Genomic DNA, 13,884 nt, shown 5'->3' on the forward strand with positions numbered 1-13,884 from the left:
CCAGAAGATTGGCCATGAATAGAGGTGTAGTAAGAGGTAATGTTTCTCTGGTGGCTCAGACAGTAAAGCGCCTGCCTACAATGCGGGAGACCTAGGTTCAGTCCCTGGTTTGGGAAGATCTGGAGAAGGAAATGGCAACACACTCTTGGCTGGGAAATCCCATGGATGGAAGAGCCTGGTAGGCTACAGTCTATGGTGTCTCAAAGAGTCGGACACAACTGAGTGACTTCACTTTCACTTTCAAGAGGTAACGCAAGAAATGTGAGCTGAGGCAAAATTATTAAGGGTATGAAAAAATGATGCTACAGAGTTGGAAATTTATTCTGTGAAAACCACTAAAGGTTTTGAGCAAGGAAGAGATGATTAGAAAGATAATTCTGTGGAGAAGGAAATGGCAACCCACTCCAGTATTCTTGCCTGGAAAAATCCATGGACAGAGGAGTCTGGCGGGCTGAAGTCCATGGGATTACATGACTGAGCATGTGTGCACAAGGGTGGAGGGAGATGGGTTGGTAGCAATAAACTAGTAGAACTAAAAATTAAAAAAAAAAAAAGGAAAGATAATTCTGGAAGAGTATGTACACTGAATTGAAAAGAAGTGAAAACAGACAAAATGTCTTATCAGAAGGCTACTGTAATTACCCAGGGAAGAAGTTATGAAAACCCAAGTTAAACTGAAAAGAACTGGTAGGACTGGTTACTGCCTGAAGGGTAAAGAGAAGTAGAAAAGATGACTCTAAAGTTTTACGTCTCCATAACTGGGAAAATGATAATGCCACTAATAAAAACAGATTAAAAAAAGGAAGAGGAATAGGTCTAGAAAGGAAGATAAGTTTGGTTTTGAATATGTTTATTCTTGTTGACCAGATAAATCTAGTAGATGTTTGTTTTAGAGTTGGAAGTGTAAGTCTGATGGAATTTTCTGGAGTAGAATTAATTGTTATCAAAGATACAAATATTTTTATGATCCAAAAAAAAAGCCATTGGCAGTAAAAAAAATATATTCAGCAATTACCTGAAACAATGAAATTATATTTCCTTTAGGAAAAAAATATTTTTGTATTTGGTTTTTCTTATATAAAAAGTAATATATGTAAGTAAATATGAAAAAACCTTGTCATCCTCTTTTGTATTAATAAAAACAATGGGCAAATGATCTTTCCCACAAAGCACAGATACTACGAATTATCTTGCAGATTAAATTTTTAGAAATTTACCAAAACAAAAACAAAAAAACAAGAAAAAATGTCTAATCAAGCTCACTCTTACTCAATTTGCATTAGTTTCACAAAAAGTATACATAAACTAAAATGCCTGACTATCGTGGACATATATGACTTAAGATGACTGTTGGGGTCCTTTAATGGACCGGAACCTTGTGGTACGGAGTCGACAATAAGAAAGTGAAAGAGAGAAAGAGAGAGAGAGAAAAAGAGAGAGAGAGAGAGACAAAAAAGACCCGGGGACCTAAGCTCTGATGGAGCAAAGGTGTTTTAATGATTTTTTTATGAGTATATATAGGCTGCAGTACAAGAAACTTCTTTCAGGAATGATAGAGATCAGAAAACCAAATGTACAGTACCAAATGTTACCAAGGGAACAAGGGGTAACGTTAGTCACAAGGTCAGGAGACAATCTATATCTCAAGCAAGGGGAAGGAGATTAAGCTGTTTTGTCCTAAGGAGAATGTTTACTAAAGGAGACTCATGCTTGCCTCACACAATGACCTCAGTCCCTGGGAGCAGCGTGCTGTTCCGCTTGAAGAGGGACAAAGGACTCATGAGAGACAGCACGTAGGAATCCTCCCGTCAAACATTCCCTGATAATTCTCCCTTATTTATTTATAATATTTGTAAGAAGAGTTTTGACCATCAGAGTTTGTTTAGTTTTGACAATCTTTGCATGAAGGCAACAGTAGACAACAAATATAATTGTTAAGACAATCTCCAAAATTATAGTTTCAGACCCAATGCTATGAGTAAGGCTTTGAAACCATCTATGTGGGTCTAGTCCAGATAATTGATTAGCCAATTGTATAGCTAAAGTTTTCATACTAGTGGAAGAGGGCAGATTATTAGAAAAGGTTTTATATATTTTTTTTGGTAATAATTGTACATTCAGAGAGGCATTATCATGTATGTTTTGTAAATGAAACTTGATTTGTTTTCCGTTGTAGGCACTATTATTAAAATGAACAGGAGTAACACAAAATTGAGTAGAATTTCAGTCACATTTTAGCATCACCTGTTTTTGTATATCTGTTAATTGATCTTTAACCCATTCGATGGCTGTTTTTAGTTTTTGTATTTTTTTTTCAATATCTTTATCTATTTGAGACTGAGTGGCCCACATAGTATAAGCATTTTTAGTCCAATTTTGGATAAAATTATGTGTTTGAATTGAGGTTTGTAAAGTAACGCTAGTGATGACAGCAATGGTGCAAATAGTTATTAATCCTATAATGCCAAAAATCAGCCATCCAATGAATCGTTTACATCGCTAGAGCAATTTGGTAAGCAACTGGGAAGCAAGTCCAGCCGTGGGACCTTCTTCCCAGGGCTGTTGGAGATTTATTGGTAACCATAGACTACGTCGAGATCAAAGAATTAAAAGAGAATCATATCTTAAGGAAATAGAGGAGTTAAGTATATAATCTGTAATTTATGCAAGTTGCAAAACGTATAGTCTTATTGAATTGTAAATTTTTTATAGCTACAACAAAAGGAAGTGGAACATAGGCTTGTATAAAATATGATCGATTATAGCGAAAGAAATAATTGCTATAGCTATGACTGGTCTCTGTGGAATGTCTGGTCTAAGTTTCAAGTTTTTTGGTGTTTGCAGCAAGTTTTTAGATGTCCCGTTGTTTAGGCCCAATCTGTTTATCAAAGATGATTCGAGGACGAGGTGGGGGCCATTTTATCGTCAAGCTAGCCAAGAAGTCTTCTGTCATGGTAATGTTCTATTGTAGTATTAGTAACCTTTCATGTTACTTGAGTAATATAATCATACACAGTATTGTTAATATTATCTGAGCAGTTTAATAACCACATACTATGGGGTCCCCAATTGACAATTGTATGATTAGCTATAAACATTAATTTTCCTGGTTTGGCATGACATTTGTCCCAGTGAACAGGAATATATTTAAAGTTTTTATTAGTAAACCCTTGGCATGTTGTTCTTTGTTTTTTTCTTAATTTTTTTTTTAAAGTTTTACTAGTATAAACATGGTTTACTGAAAAAGAAAGGGCAGTAAATAATCCAAGTAGTGTCTGAAAATCCTTTTTTGGAGGCAGGATGAAAGCCCAAGTTTGTCGACTAACATTTATACATAATTTTGCTGGGCCCATACATAAAGGAAGGACTTTATAACCTAGAATGATATTAATTAGTTTTTCTTTTTCTTCAGGATGAGAGGGCCCCTCCAAGTTTTAAGGAGGAGGCATATGTGTTGACTCACTAGTGGATATGATTGGTTTTATATCTGTCCATTTTACAACCTACAATAAAAAAGGGGGGTTAGTTATATAAGCCCAGTAAGTGTGATCAATCAAGTCAGCCTGAGCGGGGGAAGCAAAAGCAAGCAAAGCAAGCATAGCGAAGAAAAATATTTTTAGGATTTTGAGGCATTCCCTGTTGAGAAATCAGGTTTTCAGTTTAATTAGCAAGGGTTTTTATTTGTCCCCAAATAGGGAGATCATAAGGTCGATGACGTTGAGTGCGGCGTTTTTTGGAAATTTTTAATGTCGCCATGGCTTATATTGGAATTCTTTTTTTCTGGGTTTTTTGCTGTTTTATCTCTAGTCTGAATGCTGGGGGCCCCCTTAGGTTGAATCTTTTGAAGAGGAAGTCATGTGAGCTCGTTGGATCCATCTGGAGAAATAGAAGCATATCTTTTTTCTGCAAGATTAGTTTTTTAGATTTTTATTGATTAGTTAACCCGTCTTGATATCAAATGGGCAAAGGAAAGGAAGTGTCTTATAATGTTTTAAAACTTTTTTTTTTTGTTTGTTTGTTTTTTGCTTTTGTCAAAACATCTCTTTGTGGTAAGTTTAAAAACTATAAAACAAATATAAAAAACTATAAATGATAAAACATTCCCTGACAGATGACCAGAGACAACAAAAGTTTACCTTATTATAAAAGTTGCTACACACACAAAAATGACAGTTCCGTACATTTACTGGTAGACTACAATGCTGAAATACAGGTGACTTCTATTTACTCTATTTAAATATTTATACCCTTCAGAATTGGGCTTCTCTGATGGCTCAAAATTATTGCCTCTTACTCTGAGGAAAAAATGTTAAAAGCAGCTGTAACAGGATCTCTGAGAAAAAAAAAAAAGAGCAGTCACAGAAGTGCTGCTTGCTATTAAGTTTTTAAAAAAAAAGAAAGAAAAAAAGGGTACATTGTTAAAAATGGTTTGTGATAACAAAAACACTTTCCAGGTTCTACCACAGGAAAATTATAATCCTGTTTCCACAGTTTTACTCCCTGGTTACAACCTAAGTAGGCATCTGGGAATCATTTGTTCATACGACTTCTCCACCCCATTTTAAAGGGGCACACGTACAGAATGTGTGTCTGTATGTGTATGTGGGTAAAGGTCAGCAAGGACTCCCTAGATTTAACCTCTTGGCAATAGGTTCCCTGGATTGACTCCTGAGACATAACCATATATTAATATGTAAACTATGTGTTCTATTTGGCAGAATTATTTTGACAACAACACATCAGAAGGGTAAGATAAAAAGTTTCAAAACTGAGAAATCTCAGTTTTTCTTTATTGGCATGTTAATGGAAGATATGAAATTCAAAGACACTCAGTCCTAAAAATGAACTTGTGGTTGAAATGTACTAACCTTTTGTATGCTTATGTCTTGGTTGTTCCTTATTTTGTATTTTTAAAGTACTAGGTGAAATGTCATGTGACCTATCCTCTTCAAAGTCACCACATCCAAACCCATAGTTCATACGATGACCAATTACGCTTACACTGGATGTTGTAGTCCCTATAAAATAAAATACATAAAACAACTTATCTGAATGATGTAGGTAACACCATAGGGAAGTATGGATCTCTTCTCTACCCTGGCTCCTAACGTTTTAGAAAGGTTTCAATAACACTAGAAATTATAACATTATACTATTTTTTTTTTAAGTTTTACCTTCTTTTAAATATTGTAATATTTTTTACTTTACTAGCAGATCGGAACACTTATATGCTATACTATCCTATTTCATAAGACAGGCTTTAAAATGACAATGAAATAAAAAATTCAATGAATCAAAGAGGTAATCAATCATGTTTTAAAAATATGATAGCCATTTAATGCTTAAATGAAATTTTACACTTTGCAGCAAAAGAAAATTGTTTAAAATCTAGAATATTTAAACTATGTCCTGAGAAAGGGCTCCATTTCTATTTTCCATTTCTCGCTTTTCTCCCACTCTCACGATCTAGCTTGTGGGGCAGTAAACTATGTTGTAAACGAGCTCAGAATCTGGACTCATGCTTCATGGCTTTAAATCATAGTATTGCCACTTAAACTACGCAGAAAATGGGCAAGACATTTAACTGTATTTGTAAAATGGGGATAAAAGTATTATAGCTCTTTCAGAACCTTTCGGAGGATTAAATGAAGCAAATGTAAAGGGCTTATCACAGAGACTAGCATATGGTAAATATCCAAATGTTACATTCCCGTTTAAAATAAAGCAAATCAAACCCTTAATGTAGGCTGCCTTTTAATAAATACTTAAAACTTTTATCTACATGTGAATGTTTAAACTGAACACTCTATACTAACACTTCGCAGTTGGTAAGACCACAAAACTACAAAGTGGAAAACCCCAGGCAATATATATTTGAGTCACCATTCATTTTTATGTATATCTACTATGTAAACCATTAAGTAATAATAATAAAATATAATTTAATACCATTGATGGTATTTTAATAAAAACAGGACAGTCGAGAGAGGACATGGCTGGTGTCAGCTGGCTAGAGAGTACTGCAGAGTAAAGGGCTCTAGTCAGATTCACTGATGAAGATTTTAAAAATATCTGATATTAAGTGATACAGAGCTTCTGGGAGTAACATGGATATTCTTCTAAATTCTTCTTGGTTTTGATAGTTAATTCATAAAGTAAGCCTCATAAAGATACTGGCTTTGGATGGAAATGCTTTCTACTAACAGTTGATAACAAAAGCTACAGGAAAAAAGTTTATTGTAACATTCATTAGGAACTTCAGCACAATGTGCTATAGTAGGGTAGTGGTGTAATCAATGTGAAAATCCTTATTGGAGATGCTGTAGTATAGACAGATTAGATTTACAATTCTGACATGGTTATTTTTATCTTCAGGAAGCTCTTATTCTAAGCATTATCATTTTAATGTCTCACCAATTAAACAATAAATTGTACAAATGACTTGCATATTAAAACCAACCCAAGTGCTCGCTTCGGCAGCACATATACTAAAATTGGAACGATACAGAGAAGATTAGCATGGCCCCTGCGCAAGGATGACACGCAAATTCGTGAAGCGTTCCATATTTTTTAAAAAAAAAAAAAAAAAAAAACCAACCCAAAACCTATCCTAAATAATAAAAAAATGTAAATCCAAATTAATAAAATCCTAAACCACCAAAACTTAACACTTTGGAAGCATATTAAATTTAACCAGGAATTTCTCATAGTAAATTCAATAACAGTATTTCCAAAATTTGATCTTAGAAATACCTAACTTATTTGTTAAAAATATGTATTTCCAACCCCGAAGATTGATTCAGTATGTATAAGGTGAGGCCCCAGAATCTATGTTATATGCATTCTTCATGATTCCTAGTATTAGGCAAGTTTGAAAAACACTATTAGACAAGTTGGGGAAACACTGAACATCGCATATAGAAGCGTATGTTATTATAAGCCCTATCACTCCACTAAAATTTAAATGACTCACAAGCTGATACAACTAGAGTTAGTTGCTGTTCAATCCCTCAGTCCTGTCTGATTCTTTGCAACTCCATGGACGGTAGCACTCCAGGCTTCCCTGTCCTTCCCTATCTCCCAGAGTTTGCTCAAACTCATGTCCATTGCTTCGATGATGCCATCCAACTATCTCATCCTCTGTCGCCCTTCTCCTCTCACACTCAATCTTTCCCAGCATCAGGGTCTTTTACAGTGAATTAGCTCTTCATATCGGGTGGCCAAAGTACTGAAGTTTCAGCTTTAGCATCAGTCCTTCCAAGGAATATTCAGGATTGATGATTGACTGGTTTGATCTCCTTGCTATCCAAGGGGCTCTCAAGAATCTTCTCCAGCACCATAGTTCAAAAGCATGAATTCTCAGCATTTAGCCTTCTCTATGGCCCAACTCTCAAATTAATTCCAAGGATATTCTTCCAAAGTAGGTTCCATTTTATAAACTGGATACAACCTAGCAAGAAAATATCTCTTCGAACTAATAAATGATTTCTTAGGATGATCAGCCTTAAAAAAGAACTAAAGACTAAGTTTATGCATTATATTAATATTTCTTTGGGTATTTCCCTTTAGGAGAACAAATACTTACCAAGTGCCCACTATGTAGTAGGTGCCTTATGTATGTTATACATTTAGATCTTTACTACCCTTCTCAAGGTTTGAATCACCAAGTAAGGAAATTGAGTTTCTAAGCAATTAAGTAACTTCCACAGAACATGCATATGATTATTAAATATCAAACTGAGATTCCAGTTGGGTTCTCTCAGACTCCAAAGTACATAGGCATTGTCTTCTTGTGCTTAGTAGAATAACCATCTCTTAGTCTACCACACAAGCTTTGTGGAAGACAGTATACTAGGTACACGTGGTTGAGTTCAGCATTTATAATTATGACAGGTACTTGGAGATAATCAGGTGTAAATAATTTCTGAGAATCAAGAATCTGAGAGTCCAAAAAAGTAAAATAATTGTAATACACTATAAAAATGTCAGTGTAAATGTAATGACATTACAAAAGAGGTAATATGAATTTTATCTGTGAATTGGGAAGGCATCCCAGAGAAAGCAACTTGAGTTGTTTTCCAAGTAGCCTGGTGTATGGTATGGATTTCAGACTTCATCCAGAAGAATCAGTATGTACAAATGCAAAGAGATAGGAAATGGTACTGAATGTGGTCTGAGTTAAATGGATCACAAGATACAAAGCAAAAAGGAAAATGAGGCTAGAGAGGTTTGCATGGACCAGATCACAGAAGAATCCTTTGAATAAATTTACACTGGGGAAATGCAAAGAGATAGGAAATGGTACTGAATGTGGTCTGAGTTAAATGGATCACAAGATACAAAGCAAAAAGGAAAATGAGGCTAGAGAGGTTTGCATGGACCAGATCACAGAAGAATCCTTTGAATAAATTTACACTGGGGAATATAGTCAATTTTGCATTATGGGGAGTGGACTGTAAGTGAACAAAACCAAAGCTGGAGAGAAATGTTAGGTGGCTAAGTAAAAAATGTTTAAGAGTGATAGTGGGAATTAAAAAGAGATGAAGCTAAGACATAATTAGGAGGAAGAAATTTAAAATCTTAGCAAACAGTTAGATACACACACAACTTTTTAAGAAAGTACTTATAAGTTAAAGTAGCCTTAAGGTTATAGGACTTTTACACTGAGCTCATTTGAAAATAAATAGCAAAAAAAAAAAAAAAGAAATAGCATATCCTAAACTTGTTGTTCAGTCCCTAAGTTGTATCCAGCTCTTTGTGACCCCACGGGCTGCAGCACGCCAGGCTTCCCTGTCCTTCACTGTCTCCTTGAATTTGCTCAAATTCATGTCCACTGGTGCCACCCCACCATCTTATCCTATGCTGTCCCCTTCTCCTCCTGCTCTCAATCTTTCCCAACATCGGGGTTTTTCCAATAAGTTGATTCTTCACATCAGGTGACGTACTGGAGCTTAAACTTCAGCATCAATCCTTCCAATGAACACCCAGGACTGATCTCCTTTAGGATGGACTGGTTGGATCTCCTTGCAGTCCAAGGGAGTCTCAAGAGTATTCTTCAGCACCACAGTTCGAAAGCATCAATTCTTCGGCATTCACGTTTCTTTATTGTCCAACTCCATAGTCCAACATCCATACATGACTACTGGAAAAACCACAGCTTTGACTATATGGACCATTGTCGGCAAAGTGATGTCTTTTCTTTTTCATACACTGTCTAGGTTTGTTATAGCTTTCTTTCCAAGGAGCAAGTGTCTTTTTTTTTTTTTTTAAGCAAGTGTCTTTTAATTTCACAGCTGCAGTCTCCATCTGCAGTGATCTTGGAGCCCAAGAAAATAAAATCTGTTTTCACTTTTTCCCCATCTATTTGCTATGAAGTGATGGGACCAGATGCCATGATCTTATTTTTTTTAAATGTTGAGTTTTAAGCCAGTTATCTCACTCTCCTCTTTCACTTTCATCAAGAGGCTCTTTAGTTCCTCTTCAATTTCTGCCATTAGAGGTGTATCATCTGCATATCTGAGGTTGTTGATATTTCTCCCGGCAATCTTGATTCCAGCTTGTAATTCATTCAGCTTGGCATTTTGCATGGTATACTCCACATAAAATTTAAACAGAGTGACAATATTCAGCTTTGACATACTCCTTTCCAAATTTCAAAACAGTCTGCTGTCCCATGTCCAGTTCTAACTATTGCTTCTTGACCTGCATACAGGTTTCTCAGAAGACAGGTCAGGTGGTCTGGTATTCCCATCTCTTTTAAGAATTTTCCAGTTTCTTGTGATTCACAAGGTCAAAGCTTTAGTATAGTCAATGAAACAGAAGTAGATACGTCTCTGGAATTCCCTTGCTTTTTCTATGACCCAATGGATATTGGCAATTTGATCTCTGGTTCCTCTGCCTTTTCTAAATCCAGCTTGTACATCTGGAAGTTCACAGTTTACATACTGCTGAAGCTTAGCTTGAAGGATATTGAGCATTACCTTGCTAGTATGTTAAATAAGCACAATTGTACAGTAGTTTGAGCATTCTTTGGCATTGGCTTTCTTTGAGATTAGAAAGAAAACTGACCTCTTCCAGTTTTGTGGTCACTGCTGAGTTTTCCAAATTTGCTGGCATATTGAGTACAGCACTTTAGCAGCAGCATCTTTTAGGATTTTAAATAGCTCAGCTGGAATTTCATCACCTCCACTAGCTTTGTTCATAGTGATGCTTCCTAAGGCCCAGGTGACTTCACACTCCAAGATGTCTGGCTCTAGGTGAGTGACCACACCACTGTGGTTATCCAGGTCATTAAGAGCTTTTTTGTATAGTTCTCCTGTGTATTTTTGCCACCTCTTCTTAATTGCTTCTGTCTCTGTTAGGTCATTGCCATTTCTGTCCTTTACTGTGCCCATCTTTGTATGAAACGTTCCCTTGGTATCTCCAATTTTCTTGAAGAGATTTCTAGTCTTTCCCATTCTATTGTTTTCCTCTATTTCTATGGATTGTTCACTTAAGAAGGCTTTGTTATCTCTCCTTGCTACCCTCTGGAACTTTGCATTCAAGTGGGTGTATCTTTCCCTTTCTCCTTTGCCTTTTGCTTCTCTTCTTTTCTCAGCTATTTGTAAGGCCTCCTCAGACAACCACTTTGCCTTCTTGTACTTCTTCTTTGGGATGGTATTGGTCACTGCCTCCTGTACAATGTTACAAACTTCCAACCATAGTTCTTCAGGAACTCTGTCTACCAGATCTAATCCTTGTTACAATTAATTCATAATTCAATAGTTTTACAAATCATAAAGAAGACCACATATAGATTCCATCCTAAATGGATGAGAATTCAAATACTTTTCTAATTTGTTACCAATAACAGAATCTATTTTCTAGGAACTGATGTTATAAATTAGTGACTTCCAGGTTGGTCTGTAAAACGCTTACACAAGATACACTAGTTAAATATTATTTTTAATATTTAATATTTAATAATGTGTTGTTTGGTTCCCTGGTGGTTTCTAAAGTATGCTGCACATTAGAATCACCTAGAGAGTTCTCAAAAACTTTGATGTCCAGGTTGCATCCTGTATCAATTAAATCAAAATGTCCTGGCATAGGAGCCAGCATGGGTAACTTACAGACTTAAAGGAGGGACCAATTATACAGGTAAGTATTTTTTCTTCCAGAAATAATACAGTATTTATTCTTGCCACAATGGCCTTTTAAGGAGTTAAAAGATGATTAGTTTTAATTGTTAATTACAAAACTTCTAAATCTAAAATGCATTTGCCATCAGTCCATCACTTTTTTATCATCTAAAAATCTGTAAATCATATTTATCACAGAGTCATAGAATACCTGTACTGGGGCTTTGTTCAGCTGTCTGAGAGTTCTTATTCTTTGCCGAAGAAAGTCTTGTTGGACAAGGTTTTGATCCAAAAGTTGGAAATATGTCTGACCTACAATGAAACAAGATAATTTCAATAAACATTGAAGATCCAGAGCTATTAACGTTCTTATATAAAACATTCTCTATACTTTAATTAACTTACTAGCCTTAGATAATAAGGCAGCAAAAAGAATGAAAAAATAAGGCTAAGAATATTTCTTACTGGTATTCCTAGTTCACCTTTTGAACTTCCAACCTTTTCAACTTATCAGTTCAGTTCAGTTCAGTTCAGTTGTGCCTGACTCTTTGTGACCCCATGGGCTGTAGCACGCCAGGCTTCCCTGTCCATCACCACTCCCAAAGCTTGTTCAAACTCATGTCCGTCTAGTTGGTGATGCCATCCAACCATTTCATCCTCTGTCGTCCCCTTCTCCTCCTGCCTTCAATTTTTCCCAGCATCAAGGTCTTTTCCAAGGAGTCAGTTCTTTGCATGAGGTGGCCAAAGTATTAGAGTTTCAGCTTCAGCATCAGTCCTTCCAGTGAATATTCAGGATTGATTTCCTTTAGGATGGACTGGTTGGATCTCCTTGCAGTCCAAGAGACTCTCAAGAGTCTTCTCCAACACCACAGTTCGAAAGCTTCAATTCTTTGGCACTCAGCTTTCTTTACTGTCCAACTCTCACATCCATACATGACTACTGGAAAAACCACAGCTTTGACTATATGGACCTTTGTTGGCAAAGTAATGTCTCTGCTTTTTAATATGCTGTCTAGGTTTGTCATAGCTTTTCTTCCAAGGAGCAAGCATATTTTCAACATATGGTCAATCCTTAATTATTCATGAGAAGATTACCAAAGGAAATTAAAACACTGCAATTTGTGCTGTATAATCTTTCTTTGAATTATACAAGCCCCTTCGCCACAACAAGGCTGTGATTCATGAAGGGGATATGAAGAATACATCATTCAAAATGCCAGGCTGGAAGAATCACAACCTGGAATCAACACTTCAGGGAGAAATATCAATAACCTCAGATATGCTGTAGACGATATCATTCCAATGGCAGAAAGCGAAAAGGAATTCAAAAGCCTCTTGATGAGGGTGAAAGAGGAGAGTGTAAAAGCTGGCCTGAAACTCAACATTACAAAAACTAAGACGGCATCTGGTCCCATCACTTTAAGGCAAAGAGAAGGGCATAAAGTAGGAATAGTGACAAATTTTATTTTCTTGGGCTCCAAATTCACTGTGGATGGTGACTGCAGTCATAAAATTAAAAGACACTTGCTCCTCGGAAGGAAAGCTATGACAAACCTAGACAGCGTATTAAAAAGCAGAGTTATTGCTTTGCTGACAAAGATTGATGCAGTCAAACGTAGTTTTTCCAGGAGTCACGTACGCATGTGAGAGCTGGACCATCAACAAGGCTGACTGCCAAAGAATTGATGCTTTTGAATTGTGGTGCTAGAGAAGACTCTTGAAAATCCCCCTGGATTGCAAGGAGATCAAAGCAGCCAATCCTAAAGGAAGTCAACCCGGAATATTCAATGGAAGGCCTACTGCTGAAGCTGAAGTTCCAATACTTCGGCTACCTGACAAGACAAGCTGACTCACTGGAAAAGACCCTGATGCTGGGAAAGACTGAAGGTAAGATGAGAAGGGGAGAAAGAGAATGAGAAGGTTAGATAGCATCACCAACTCAGTGGACATGAATTTGAGCAAACTCAGAGAGACAGTGGAGGACAGAGGAGCCTAGTGTGATGGGGTCGCAAAAAGTTGGACATGACTTGGTGACTGAACAACAACAAATCTTTGCGTGTGTGTGTCAGAGGAGGGGAGCCCAATCCAAAAACAGTCCATTCCAGAACTAAGCCAAATGATTCCAGTTATCTAAAATATTATCTACCTTCATATATAATATAAAAATATGGACTTTATAATAAATAAGAGATCAGCAACAAGTGAATTTAGCAAATGCGTGCTTTCTTCCTGGACTATCTTTTGCTATTCTTTGACTTTATTTTTTTTAATTTTTTATTCTTTGACTTTAAAAAGGCCTATAGGCCTTGTTTCACAAAGAAATCAAACTGAAGAATATTAAGTCTGTAGATAAGGGAACTGTTTAAAATCAGTAAGAGCCAGTACGCCAATAAGTTAGTGATGGATATTATAAAGAAGAGATTTTACAAAGAAGTACAATTTTTGTAGGTGGGCAGGCATATTTGTTAATTGGCCTAGTGAGAAATCAATGCTAAAAATTTTAAGAATAATTACTCTAGATTAGATGACTGTCAATTTACATTTATACTGGGTGTACTGGACTTGGATGAAAGAAAGTATTTCATACTATAGAAAAGTGTTTCTCAATAATTTTTCCTTCCCAATCTACATTAAGGATTGTAGTCAGTAGTCAGTAGTAGTGACTTTCTTTGGCAATGATTCTTAAGGCAGGATGTAAGCAGGTTGAGAATTACCTCTCTTAAACTAATAAAATTAAATGTGGAAATAGTAAATTCATTAAAGA

At 36.1% G+C, this 13,884-nt stretch overlaps 1 protein-coding gene and 1 non-coding gene across 3 annotated transcripts in view; one reads left to right on the forward strand and one right to left on the reverse strand.

The window, feature by feature from the left end:
• Positions 1-13,884, reverse strand: part of TOGARAM1 (TOG array regulator of axonemal microtubules 1) — an 85,160-nt gene that overhangs the window by 40,286 nt on the left and 30,990 nt on the right. The window contains exons 7-8 of one of the 2 annotated variants that reach the window (XM_043490257.1): positions 11,332-11,432; positions 4,869-5,018 (exon numbers count right to left, since the gene is read on the reverse strand). In XM_043490257.1, coding sequence (XP_043346192.1) covers positions 4,869-5,018; positions 11,332-11,432 — 251 coding nt within the window. The remainder of the gene's footprint in view (positions 1-4,868; positions 5,019-11,331; positions 11,433-13,884) is intronic. The other variant, XM_043490258.1, reaches the window with a different exon arrangement.
• LOC122419942 lies at positions 6,465-6,571 on the forward strand. Its single transcript, XR_006263142.1, has one exon. It is a non-coding gene; the product is annotated as a U6 spliceosomal RNA (small nuclear RNA).

This window comes from Cervus canadensis, chromosome 17, assembly GCF_019320065.1.
Source record: "Cervus canadensis isolate Bull #8, Minnesota chromosome 17, ASM1932006v1, whole genome shotgun sequence".
In the NCBI taxonomy this organism is placed as follows: domain Eukaryota; kingdom Metazoa; phylum Chordata; class Mammalia; order Artiodactyla; family Cervidae; genus Cervus; species Cervus canadensis.